The sequence below is a fragment of the Papaver somniferum genome, chromosome 3 (assembly GCF_003573695.1).
Source record: "Papaver somniferum cultivar HN1 chromosome 3, ASM357369v1, whole genome shotgun sequence".
NCBI classification, from domain to species: Eukaryota; Viridiplantae; Streptophyta; class Magnoliopsida; order Ranunculales; family Papaveraceae; genus Papaver; species Papaver somniferum.
In genome coordinates this window covers 201780422-201793106 of record NC_039360.1, presented here as the reverse complement: position 1 = coordinate 201793106, position 12685 = coordinate 201780422, and the positions used below count along the sequence as shown (strand labels likewise).

At 36.0% G+C, this 12685-nt stretch overlaps 1 protein-coding gene across 1 annotated transcript; it reads right to left on the bottom strand.

The window, feature by feature from the left end:
- Positions 1-1245: 1245 nt before the first annotated feature.
- On the bottom strand, positions 1246-10694 carry LOC113358431 (structural maintenance of chromosomes flexible hinge domain-containing protein GMI1-like). Its single transcript, XM_026601997.1, has 18 exons — positions 10104-10694; positions 9965-9997; positions 9061-9147; positions 8902-8957; positions 8118-8201; positions 6720-6897; positions 6515-6626; positions 6306-6400; positions 5244-5342; positions 4908-4974; positions 4619-4704; positions 4250-4528; positions 3995-4138; positions 3609-3723; positions 3282-3480; positions 2668-2859; positions 2197-2523; positions 1246-1989 (listed from the first exon to the last, which is right to left on the bottom strand). Exons 1-18 carry the CDS (start codon positions 10449-10451, stop codon positions 1671-1673), a joined length of 2820 nt encoding a protein of 939 aa, XP_026457782.1. The 5' UTR covers positions 10452-10694; the 3' UTR covers positions 1246-1670.
- Between the last annotated feature and the right edge of the window lie 1991 nt (positions 10695-12685).

Here is a 12685-nt window from a genome sequence, read left to right as displayed (position 1 = left end):
AATACAGTGTGGTGGTCAAATCTGGACTAGGTCCCGGGGTTTTTCCTGCATTTGCGGTTTCATTGTTAACAAAAATTTTGGTGTCTGTGTTATTTCTTTTCCGCATTATATTTTCTATATAATTGAAATCTCACAGGTTGTGCGTAGTTTTAATCAATTGGTGAATCCAACCTTTAGTTGTTGATTGAAATTGATTGACGCTTGGATAATGGTCTTTGGCTACATCCAAGTTATTTCTCATATTAATCCGGCTCACAAATTTTTATTTGTTCGATTGCAGATTGATTTGAGAAATTGAGATATAACTCTTGGATGTATTTTCCTTGATTGAGTCTGGATGTTTAGTTAATTCTCTTGGAAATATATTCGAGTTAGTCAATACAAATTGCCTAAACTAAATATTGGGTGTGGTTGTTAGACCCCACTTTTTCAATAAGATCTTCACACTCTTTGTCATTTCTCAACTTGAAAATATACAGGTTTTTCCCCACAACTCTAATCTCCTTCCTGCGGTATCGCTTCCATATTTGGTTGATCTCTTTAGTAACAACAGCAGTCTCAGTTGGATTCTCAGACATAATTTTACCGATAAGGGAAGCCGACCAATCATCGGCAGCTGCATTGAGAACCCTTTCAAATCCAAGTGGTTTGCGTATTTGTTTAGATAGTTGATCAGTAATTGAAGTTGATTTCATACTTGTTGTAATTCTTGATATTTGATTTGCCGATGAAGAAGCCATATCTCCCAAGTGAAAACTGTAAAAGGCTGAGAGTATAATGTTGTAATTTCCTAAAGACCAAAGTAGAAGAATTTTACATCGAAACTTCTTAGGGTTTTGATTGGGAGAAGATAAGTTTAAAGAATTTTGTTTCTTAAAGTAAGGTAACAGAATATTTTGTGATGAATGAGGATAATTTCCATAATTGTGATTAACATCAATCGAAGGGCTGAAATATACCCGTTTGAGGGAAAGAAAAGAATGATGAATTGATACAAATAGAATCAGTGAATTGGGTTTTCTTTTCTTTTGTTGTTGGTTTTTTAGATTTATTGATGGATGAGTAACTTTGACATTCAATATGCCCTTTAAATTCCCAAACCAACTACCTTGTCACTAGGAATCCTGGGGAAGCCCTCTATAGTCTATTGCATTTGTAAGCCCCCATATGAGGCTTGCTCCTATGAGTGTCAAAACATATCTCCCACTTAAAAAGCAAAATAAATAAATACTTGAATAGGTTGAAGACATTACTGAATCGAAGGCAGAAGATCATCGTAACATTGAAACAAATGAAATATCTTCAAGTTCTTGACCGTGTAGCTTTCAGATTTGAGTATAAATCTGACATAAATCCACTTCTCGGGAGTAACTTTCCATACCTAATTACACAGATCAACACAAAAGGCTATACACTTTCACTTTCATAAATTATACTTCTGCTGTTACCTTTACAAAAACTGAGGTCTTCGACGAGATTTCAGCAGGAAACTGCAGATTTCATCCTATAAATATCGTAACCCCTGACATCTACAACAGCAGCATCGCTACCCTAAGCTTATACGCTGTTTAATTACAAGTAAACCATTTTTATCCCTAATCTCTTGAGCTCTGTTTCTTCATATCTTTTTACAAGAAACACAAAACAGTAAACATAGAAAGGTGCATCACCTAGGTGGAATCCTCTTCTTCCCAGTTGTCTGTTACAGAAGTTCCACTTGGTATAGGGTTGTCCGCTGCACAATTGCTACCTAGTAAAGATTCTTTTAGCAACGCCCCTAACTCATTGTACTGCCTTTCTAGTTGTTGCATCTTCTTTCCCAACCTCTTCTTTGTCTTACCATGTTCTTTAGACACCTTATTACATTTAACAGAAATTTCTCCCAATTCCAACCTATTCTTTTCTATCTTCTTAGCAATGTCTTTGATGTTAGGAGCTATCTGTAGCTGAGCTTCAAATGCTACAACTGGAAATCTGACTTCGGGTTCCCTGGATTGGACATAGACGACTCATAATACTGGTAAATGGCACAAATCCAATGCATTGATTGTATACAGCAAAAGCTTAAATCAAATATGGGAGTGAATTCACTATTGATGGATATACCGACCAGATAACAGTCATCTCCATATTTAAGGCAAGTCTGGTTTTCCTAAGTTCTTCAGCTACATGAAAGTTTAGGCATAACAAACATACCTCTGTGGGCCAAGCAAAAGGATTCCATTGCTTTTCAAAATACCCCCATCCAGAGAAATTGCCCCATGCTTTACGAAAGCACGTGCCTGGTTCATTTGTTCTCTAGTTCCATAAACCTGCAGCTCTCCAAAAAGAAGATAGAACAACGTCTCACGAAGATAATAGCCTTTATTTGTCCTTGTATGCAAGTGTTGGATTTCTATGTTGACCATATTAACTGCATGCCCTAAGAACCCAGATGGGATCTCACCCGTTGGCAAAATCGGATCTACCAAGGACAGCTTTTTCTGTGGATCTTCATCGCTTTTAAACTTTCCTCTGAATGGACTGCCAACAAAACCATACTAATTAAATGATTTTTCTTCTCAAGATTTACATCTACCATGTACAAAGTTTACGTTTGTAAATTGTAATCACTATAATCGTAAATATTTCGAGACTGCACTGTTGTTTTAACAGTTTTGGTTATACCATAGGTCCTCAAGGCATATAACAAGAAACCCGCAATTTATCGGCCTCCCAAGCTGAGCTGCCACTACATGTAGACCGTCAGAGCGATCAACTTCTCCGCCTTCACCATACTTTTCAAGACGACGAGCAGCAGCATAGGACTTGCACACAACTGCTAGCATGAGTTCTTCGCCCAGATATTTGGCTAACATCCTGTAATCAATAAATTTCCAGTTAAGCAGGTACAATACAAACTTCGCCAGTTCCTGTTCTCAAACATGCTCCAGGAAACTAGAAGTACATCCAAATATTTGGGTAAATAAAGATACAATATTATCTGATGCGTTATTGGTATTAAATCCGAAAATCGGTTCTGAATTACAGTAACCAGCAAAGGTAGATAGGAAAATACAAATATCTGGAGCTGCTCTCAAGTATATTGCCTTTTACCAAAAAAATCTCAAGTATATTGCCACGACCTACTCAAAGTATCAAACACATATTCAGAGTACTTTTGGCACCTCTTCTACCCAGAAAGATGCATCAAATTGGGGCACAAACAAAACCCATTAGAATCTATAAGATGCCCAAGGTAACAACATATGTAAACAGGAGCGCGAGTTATATTATATTACCTACTGAGGCTTTCCGTGCTTACTGATCCAAGGAGAGCAACAATGCCTACTACATCTGGCAACTCTTGAGACTGAATGTCAGCTGGAATATTGCACCAAACACAAGCAGCTGTATTGTTCATCTCAATTTGTTTGATTACAACCTCTTTATCAGTCACAAAGTCGTGCATATGGCTATTTGTTTGATGCCTATACAAATCTGGAGATGCATCATCATTCGAAAACCATTTGTTAAGCATCTCTATGGAACAGGTGTCGACGGAGGCCATTACTCCTTAAGACGCATCGAACAATAAAACATTAAGAGATCAAAGAAAGAATGACAACCTTGCAGTTCAGATATTTCATTTTCTGTAGATGCCTTCTCTTCTGTCAGCAGTTTCAGATTACTCTCTAGCACTTTAATCAGTGATCCAATCCTTTTAACATCATCTTCATTTTTCTGTCAAGCCAAAATGAACTATTTGTGAGGATAACTACTTCAATTGGCCGAACTTTATTAATGCCTTATTTTAAGTTATGGGACCAGCATTCTCATGTCATCATTTACAATGCTTATAGTTTTATCCCTTAGATAGTGTGCACAACAATTTTATTTAACCTACAAAATATCTAGGTAGTTACTAAGAAAATTTGTCCATTGCTTTTATGCCCCATCTTCACTCTCTTACTCTACATATTTCTGCATATAACTTTTTTGATTAAGGTTATACCTTCATGTCGTCAAGATTGTATTTCCACATAGCAGAGACAGGTTCCTCCTGAAAGACTACCATTTTCCCACCGGGACTTTGGAATGGCACAGTATCATGCTCAACCAAATTCATCTTCATCTTTGGGTATTGCATAACATTTACCTAGGCATCAGAAATTCATCTTCTTAGATTCAAATTAATTGTGCAAGAAGATAAGCTTGGCAAGACAGTTGGAATCTTCATGTCTTAATAACCATACATTTAGTTTATTACCTTACAAACAACAAAGAGCTCCGGGTAGCAAGAATGGGCAGCCACAAAGCTGAAAATCCCTGGTTCTCGAGGAACAATAATAAACGGCACAACACATCTACCATGGCTAAACATGAATCGGACGCAATCATTTTCTTCTGAGGACACTGACGTTATTGTCAGCATATGTGATTGGCCAAATCTCATATCATGTATGGTTTCATCGACAGTGCCATTTGAATCAACAACCTCAAAGATGATGTTTTCTAGTAGTGAACCAGCAGCACAATTGTCAGGTAGCTGAAAGAATTCAAGCCAGAAGTAAAATATCTACAAGAAAAAAATTCTCAAACAGGAATCAGGGAAAAACAGCTAAAAACAAGCACTAACTGTTGTCAGGATTCTCAGCTCTCTTTCGCCAATTTGAATTTCATTCCTTAAAAGCAGTTGTCCGTCATACTCAACAGAAAATGAAACTGCTCCAAATTAAACAATTAGATGGAACTATATACAAAGATAACAAAATAGTCAACTAGAGAACTGTTCAATGCAAATATGGCATGCAGTATACCAGAGAACTGCATCAATTATAATCTGATAATACTACTAAACATTTTTAAATTGAGGTCCACATGCTAATGCAGAAGTTCCATAAAAATGTTAGATGGGAAGGATGTACCAGTTTTCCCAAAGCTCCCAATGACCTTCAAGATTCCATTAAGGTTGATACATCCTTCAGCATCCACCTGAAAACATTCCTTACTGTAAGCAGTAAGCACGAAATATACACAATATGCAATCTGAGGATCTTAGCTAAACCCAAGACGAAATTGTCCCCATAACCTCAAGTTGTGGATACAGAGAATACATTAGGCTAAGAATAAAGCCAATTTCACGAATCCACAAACATGAGGGAGCTGTTTTGGAAGTGCCACTACATGTTTCGATGTGATCATGTAGACTGGAGGAAGGCATGTAAGCATAGCAAAATAACATTGTTAAAAAGGATCCTCACCTTACGCTTAGGACCAGCATTATCTTGAAAGCAAAATCCATCCAGACTTAATAGAACTTCAGTCCCTTGCTGGACATGATTACCATAACTATCGTACATCTAGAGGAAAGTCAATATCAATAAAGTGTTGTAAATATATACCTAAGCATTTAAAGTATTACAAATGCTACAACATCAGCATGTAGTACAGTAGAATAAGAAACTATCAATGAGAAAATACAAGATACAGAAAGGAATCAAACAATATTGTGACACCAAAACATTGGTTGTAGGCCCTAAGAGTTCTAACAAACACGTTATCGATAAGAAAATAAGGATGAACTATGAAGGTTTTAAGGACGGTTAACTGTAGGGTTTAAGTTATTATCCATGGCAATTAATGAGATGTCTTTTGATGGTTAAATGTATGAACTGCGAAGTCTGTCCATAGATGATAAAAAAAGAAAACTAGTTACATAATATGCTTTTTATGCAAATCTGTAATAGCAGTACAGACTCATGTTTAGTGGGGACCACTACGATGTCATCAACATCTAAGCAGTCAGCCTATGGACCAAATCAGAAACTCCAACCAATACTAGGAAGTATAACCAAATCCTCCCACCAAGAGGACCCTAGTTATAAACCGTCATGAGTTAGCATCTAAACTTTTGAGAAGCTCTGCTTATGTTGTAAGAACTGATCATAACACCCAAAAACAGAAAAAACCCTATGTGCTACTTTTCACTTCTTTTTTTAATCATTTTGGTGAATCCCACACCGTTATGTTGGTCCCATTATGTTAAAACTTATAATTGTGACAGTCTAAAAACATTGAGTGGGAGCAATTCTGTAAATCTGTGACACATAATTCCACCAGTTCATCACTTTGGTCAGACTGAGAACAATTACATGCTAATTCAGCAACTAAATTTCCTAAAAAGAAAAAGTTCTACAGAAAAAAACCCTATAAATTAAAAAATAATGCTTATCAGGAGTCAAGACAGAATTTTTGAACATGAAAGTGATGAATAGCATGTTAGACTGTGAAAAAAAAACTGGCTTAACCATGTAGATAACTACCTCTAAAAGCATCTCCTTGATTACATCTCCAGGAAGCCACTGTTTCTCAAGATCAGGGATAAATGCCTTAACAGATTGCAGCGATCCAGGGAAAACTAATACGGAGTCAACCATGTTAAAAACGAGAATTACATTAACTGGGTTACAACTGGAAAAGATTTTCATTTATGGATTAGAGCATTCAAAACTGTTAATATAGTGCAATGTACCAAGAAATGGGATTGCTAGAGATATCAGTTTATCATGTGAGCAACTTATCCCCAGAGATGCTTCATACTGGGGGCGGATCTTGTCCAGCTCTCCGCTTTCAATCAAAATATCCTAAAAAGAGAAGCAAATTCATATAAAAGATGGTCAGTGCTATTCAAATAAAAAAGCACTATGAGGGATGTTCAATGCAGGAGACAATCATACCGAGATTTGGAGAATCATGTTACTGGATAACAGCTCCACCTTCAGTTTTTCCACGGGGAGAATCGCAGTTCCATTCATGTTTATTGCAACATCCAATTCAGGGATAGACATGAATGGCATGTGATTATCATATTTGTCATAACACGCAATGGCAAGTGGTGGTAAATATGAACCAACCCTGCAAAAAAATCAAGAATCATCACTGCACAAAAAGTTATTTAGAGTTTTGAATCTGGATATGAGAATAGTAAGTTATATCAAGATTCTAAAATGTACCGTTGCCAATCAAATTAGGACAGAAGTAGTCTTGAGTTTTCCACACCTCTTTTAGGAAATAAAGATATATACGGCGATGCATTACCTAACAGATTAATAGGATACAGAACAGTGATCCAGAATAAAACATTACCTTCAAATAAGGAGGCTTTCCTCCTACGGCTTGTCTTTTGGATAACCTATGAAGCGATGCACCCATTTTCTCCCTAAATAGAATGTGGTTTTTAAAGAACAAAGTTAGACGTTACTCATTAGGAATTCCATGAAGGACGGTCACCAGCCATGAATAACCATTGTTGGTTAGACAAAAAAAAAAAACGTAGTGTTTTATAAGAAGCACAGTACCGCTCTGACGAAACGAAACTGTAATCCAGAGTAAATTAATGAACTACACTTGGTAAGCATGTTATGTTTATCTAAGTCATTTTTAGAGATGATAAATCTCCTTATCATCCTAGAAAACATATGTTTGTGAACCAAGTGAAAATAGAAAAATTTTCACTTGGTTTTTGCTTGACTGGTCACACGGTTGCTACAATAGAAACTATGTGTAGGTATGTTATGAGGATAAATCATGGGTTTATCTCCCAACGACAATACAATGCAAACAGCTATTAATGGCATCAAGACACCAATTATCGCATTTTCTCACTATAGGATCTGGCATGAATAGAAAGAAAGCAAGAATTCTTTTTCTTCACGGCCGAAATATGTCCATAATTTAATGGCTCCCCTTCAAACAAAAGATGTGTTCCATAATATTTTTTGAAATTGTTCGGCTAACATTTCATAAGTGACTTACAGGAAGTTGAAAAATATATATTTTTTTAAAGATATTTGAACCAGTTTGAACTTGAAACTCGCGCCATCATGTGACAAAAACTATAACATGGAAACAGATGAGGTTTCAAGTAATACATCAGAGAAAAATAATCTGAAGACATCTCAAATATTACTCGTAGATGACACTTGACTTTCAAGATGTAAAATTTGGTGTCCTGTGTTGTGCAGAGTTTGCAATGTGTGTCATGGGGTACAATTCAAAGATTTTTAACCCATTGAGACCTGATTATTCAACAAAAATGAGGTCTGATTAAGATGTAAAAGTTGATTCAAACTTACCACTTTGCTATGGAGTTTTCTTCAGTTTCATCCATCCCCGGCCCAGTATCAAATATTGAAATCCTAGCTTCATCGACAGTCACACTAAATAAAAAATTGAAGAGGTAAAATATTATGATACCACTATATTGAGGTTCAGGATAATAAATCTAGCCTATTGAGAAATAGAATCATTGTGTATTCCTACATGGGTGTTGGGTGTTGAAAAATAAAAATAATTCCACAATGACATAAGTGAAAAACTCCTAATTGTTCTAATTTGGATGCCCACAGATTTCAACAGTTAGAAAAATTTAAAAGCAGATAGCGAGACGCGAAAGTGCAGAGTTCACATTTTGCTAATTATCAAGCAAGCTAATGCCTCATATTCAAGTGGCCATAGTTCTTATGTTTTTATAGTAACTGATAGCATAAGTAATATGGCATTCACCATCATTTCATATGCATATCATGTGTTGAAGCTACTGAAACCAATATCTCTCAGTATAAACCTCTTATACCCATTTTCAATTTTCTTGTTGTGATTTCAATTCAATAAGTTTTTCACTTCTCCAACTTTTCACAAGCCATCCATCATCAGATATTATTTCTAAATTTGTTAGGGGTGATCACCTTCTTTTAAGCATCTAGATACAAGTTGTTCTATATGATCACAAATTCTACCAGTAACAGCTCCCTATTTAGATACTAATATGCTGTTGCATACATATTTCAAATAAAAACATCGCATAAGTTAAGTTTGCTATTACTAAACAACAGAAGCAAGAAACCATAATAGCATTACCTAATCATTTTCCTCTCATTAGTATTATTTGACCATACTGCTTGCAATGAATTATCCTGGTAAATCAATAGAATCACAAGGTAAGTGAGATCATGCAATACAACCATCAACTGATAAGCTATTAAATGCATCCCTTTCACGGGGAGCTTAAGGGCTTACGATCAAGTCAGCAAGAGCGGTCACAAATGTATAGGATTCTGGAAGCTCCGTTAACAAATTTGTACCGGGAGTCAAATCCCACATATTCTGCAACAGAAAAGGATTATCAAATAAATTGTTCACATGAAGTGTTGTAAAGAGAACGGCGACTTGCTTATATGCTTGATTTTTATGATTTCAAGAGAAGGGTTGTTAGCTTAGTCTCTAGAAACACTCTAAATTCTTGGAAAATATGGGGGATAGGATCCCAATCACGTTCATTTAGGCCAGTATCGAGTTGAATAAACATTTCTATCATACTGCGACACTCTTGCACAATTCTAAGAAGCATTATTAGTTTCTTTATTGGGTTGAGAAAGCCCAAAAACTAGATGAGAAAATTACTCTGCTTTGCCCCCTGATTAGTTTACAAACTGTTTAAATGAGTCTTTTTTCACCAGATTGTGATTTTAAAACAATGCTCAAAGCTGATGTGCAAAATTTGATACAAGTTAGGAAGACTAATCCTAAAATCTTCACTCATTAGAAAGAACATCCAAGCATATAAAATCAGAAAGAATACCCTTTTTTTTCATCTCAAGTACAATGACACACCCACTTGAAATGAACCAACGAAATACTTGCATTCTATCCATCAATGAAGGTGGTTGGTGCCAAATTTGAAGTTTTTTCTGCATTTATAATCTATTACAGGTATCATCCGTGAAATCCACATAACAATTTATTTATTTTTTTTGCATAACACAGTACACAATTGGCACTGTAAGAGGACAACATACTATTCCCATTACTTTGCACTATGTCTAATGGCCCATTCATTTTAAAGGGTTAGAAAGGTCTACATAAAGACCAACAACAAAATACAAAACCCCCAAAGTAAACAAACACATGAAGAATGTTATACCTCGTAACTTGAAGCCATGTTTTCCTGCCCATCCTACCAAAATCAAAGGAAACAAAACTATCAAATTTTAACGACATCCTCGACAAAAAACCGTAACAGATGAAATAAGCCAAATTAAACTTTACCCAAACAGACTTACATGAAGTATTAAGAAATGGCATATTTTAGGTAGGAACTGACAAAACAAGATCTTGTATCTAATCTTACATCCAGTAGCATCTTCCAAGTAAACACTTTCACTATTCCAAAAGATCTTTCTTCTGAATTTGGAAGAATCAAAATCTTTAAAAGTTCTTTTATGCTCAGCTCTTACCAGCTCTAAAAACTCATTTATATGCATCTGATCACCTGGTTGTTCCAATCTTACATCAACACTAGTACCATTTGGTAACAAAACTTTAAAATTGTAAACTTTAATTTCTTCTTGGTTTTTTTCATTTGAGATCTCTGCATACCGTCTTTTCTTTGCTACACACCTATTTAACATCCTGTTCCTAACTAGAATCAGATTTACAGATATTTTGAGTAGTAATTGTTAGGAAAAAGATAATGTAGTTGAGACAGAAGAGGGTGGAGGCTGAAGAAAATGAGAGTTAGGGTTTTGATAAGAAGAGTTTAGGGTTTGTGAATAAATCAAAGATTGATATTTTCTTACATAATTTCTCTATTTGTATTTTTTTTTCTTTTTCTTTCAAGTCTTCCTTCTCTCTGAAATGATACTAGTACTAGAAATGGGAATATATACAGACGAAGAATCAGAGGAAACGCCAAACTAGCTTTATAGTGGCATGCTCCTCTACCAGACTGACACGTGTTACCCGACCTGAGTAAAGTTTGGGTCTTCTGGTGTTAGTCCACTTTGAGTTCCCAAGTCTGAACTGAACTTCTACCAAAGGAAGAGGGTTTCGAACACGGTAAAATTATGTGGTTCCCGGGATTTAATACCGGATGGTGCTAAATACTCCCACCATCTAATTGATTTAATTCATGTTTGCATAATTTTTAAGACAAGTAAGGGAACAGAATATTTTTAAGTATTTTTACGATTATATCTTTATAAATAATAATTAGTGAAGTTTTGAAATGATTTACTTCTCAAACTACATCACGGATGGTCGTAAACTTCGTACCATTGAAAAACATTTTAAAACAGCTACATAACGAATGTAAACATGTCTATCAAATTATGCATATTTCTTATATTTCTTATAATCAATTAAAATGATAATTTTAAAAATATGTCCTTTTTTGATGATAAAAACCACAAATTGTTACAGGGCTTGCGGCTCATTGGGTGTGAGGTCCAACTAGGTTCCTAGGGTTGTATATAAAGGAAATTATGTAATATTTCTAATCCGATCTCATAATAAGATTGTTTTTCTTCTTCTTCCTATTATCTCTCCATGTTTCACCCCTAATTCTCCTCAAACACGTTATCAGCGAGCTCTACCTGCGGCAATTGATTTTGATTTCTTTCTTTTGGGTTGCTATCAAATACACTACGGTGGGATCGATGGAATCGTTATCGTTAAATCAGATAAGTTGGATCTGCTTTTTCCTATATTTTTTTTTCTTTTCTCCACTGTTTTTGATTTTAATAAATTGGATAAATTAAATTTGGGGGAAAGTTGATTTGATGAGGAATCAGAGATTATTTTGATTAATCATACTCTGATCATGGATTATTATTTGTTGTGTTTGTACCAATGAGAAATTATTTTGGGTATTGTCTTACTGTGTTTGTACAAATGAGGAATTATTTTTTATTAATAGTTTGTAATATGGGATTTGGTTGAATCTAGGATGGTCACAGATGCAACTGGGGATTGCGAAGCTGATAAGAATTTTTGAAGAGGTTCCTGGTGAAACGCAATTCGATGCAGCTCTATACATGAATCTGTACGCAACAATTTACAATATCTATACGGGAGAAGCATGACGTCTTCATGTTACGAGAGGTCGTTCACAGATGGACGAATCATAAAGTTACACTATGTTTGTTTACTCCTGACTCATCTGGATCTGAGTGAAATCACCTGACTCATCTGGATCTGACTCAATATGTTTGTTTTGAGTCAGATCTGACTCATCTGACTCAAAAAACGTGAGTCAGTGGTTTGGTCCCGTGAGACAGGGGTATTTTGTTACCTGACTCAAATGGGTCCGAGTCAGGGGTTATGTCTGAGTCATAGGTCGAGTCAGATCTGACTCAAAATGCAAAACAAACGGTCTAATTGCTGACTCGGCCCGAGTCAGAGGTTGACTCAGATCCAGATGCCGAGTCAGCTGCAAACAAACAAGATGTTAGGTAGGTGGGACATTACGGAAGAAAACCTGTCGGTTCGCTTTCCGTGGAGAAGAAAAGTTGCGCGGGCGAAATTTATGTCCCGTCCGATCCCGTTCCGGCTCCAGTTCCGGGTCCCAGCTGTCCTGTTCCGTTCTGGCTTCCAGCTGTCCTGTCCCGTTCCAACTTCAGTTCCGGGTTCCAGTTGTTCTGTCCCGTTCTGATCCCAGGCTGTTCTATCATGTTTGTTTACATGTACAGGAGGACCAAAATATACATACATATGCACGAGTTTGGTTTTGTATATGCATGCACTATACATCGGCAACTAAAGCTCGGCTCCAGGTATGTAACTAATGTTAATTTGCGTTTTAATATTGAATGTTTGTTGGGCTTATTTATTTATTTTAAAAATATGCCTAGTTGTGTTTATTTTT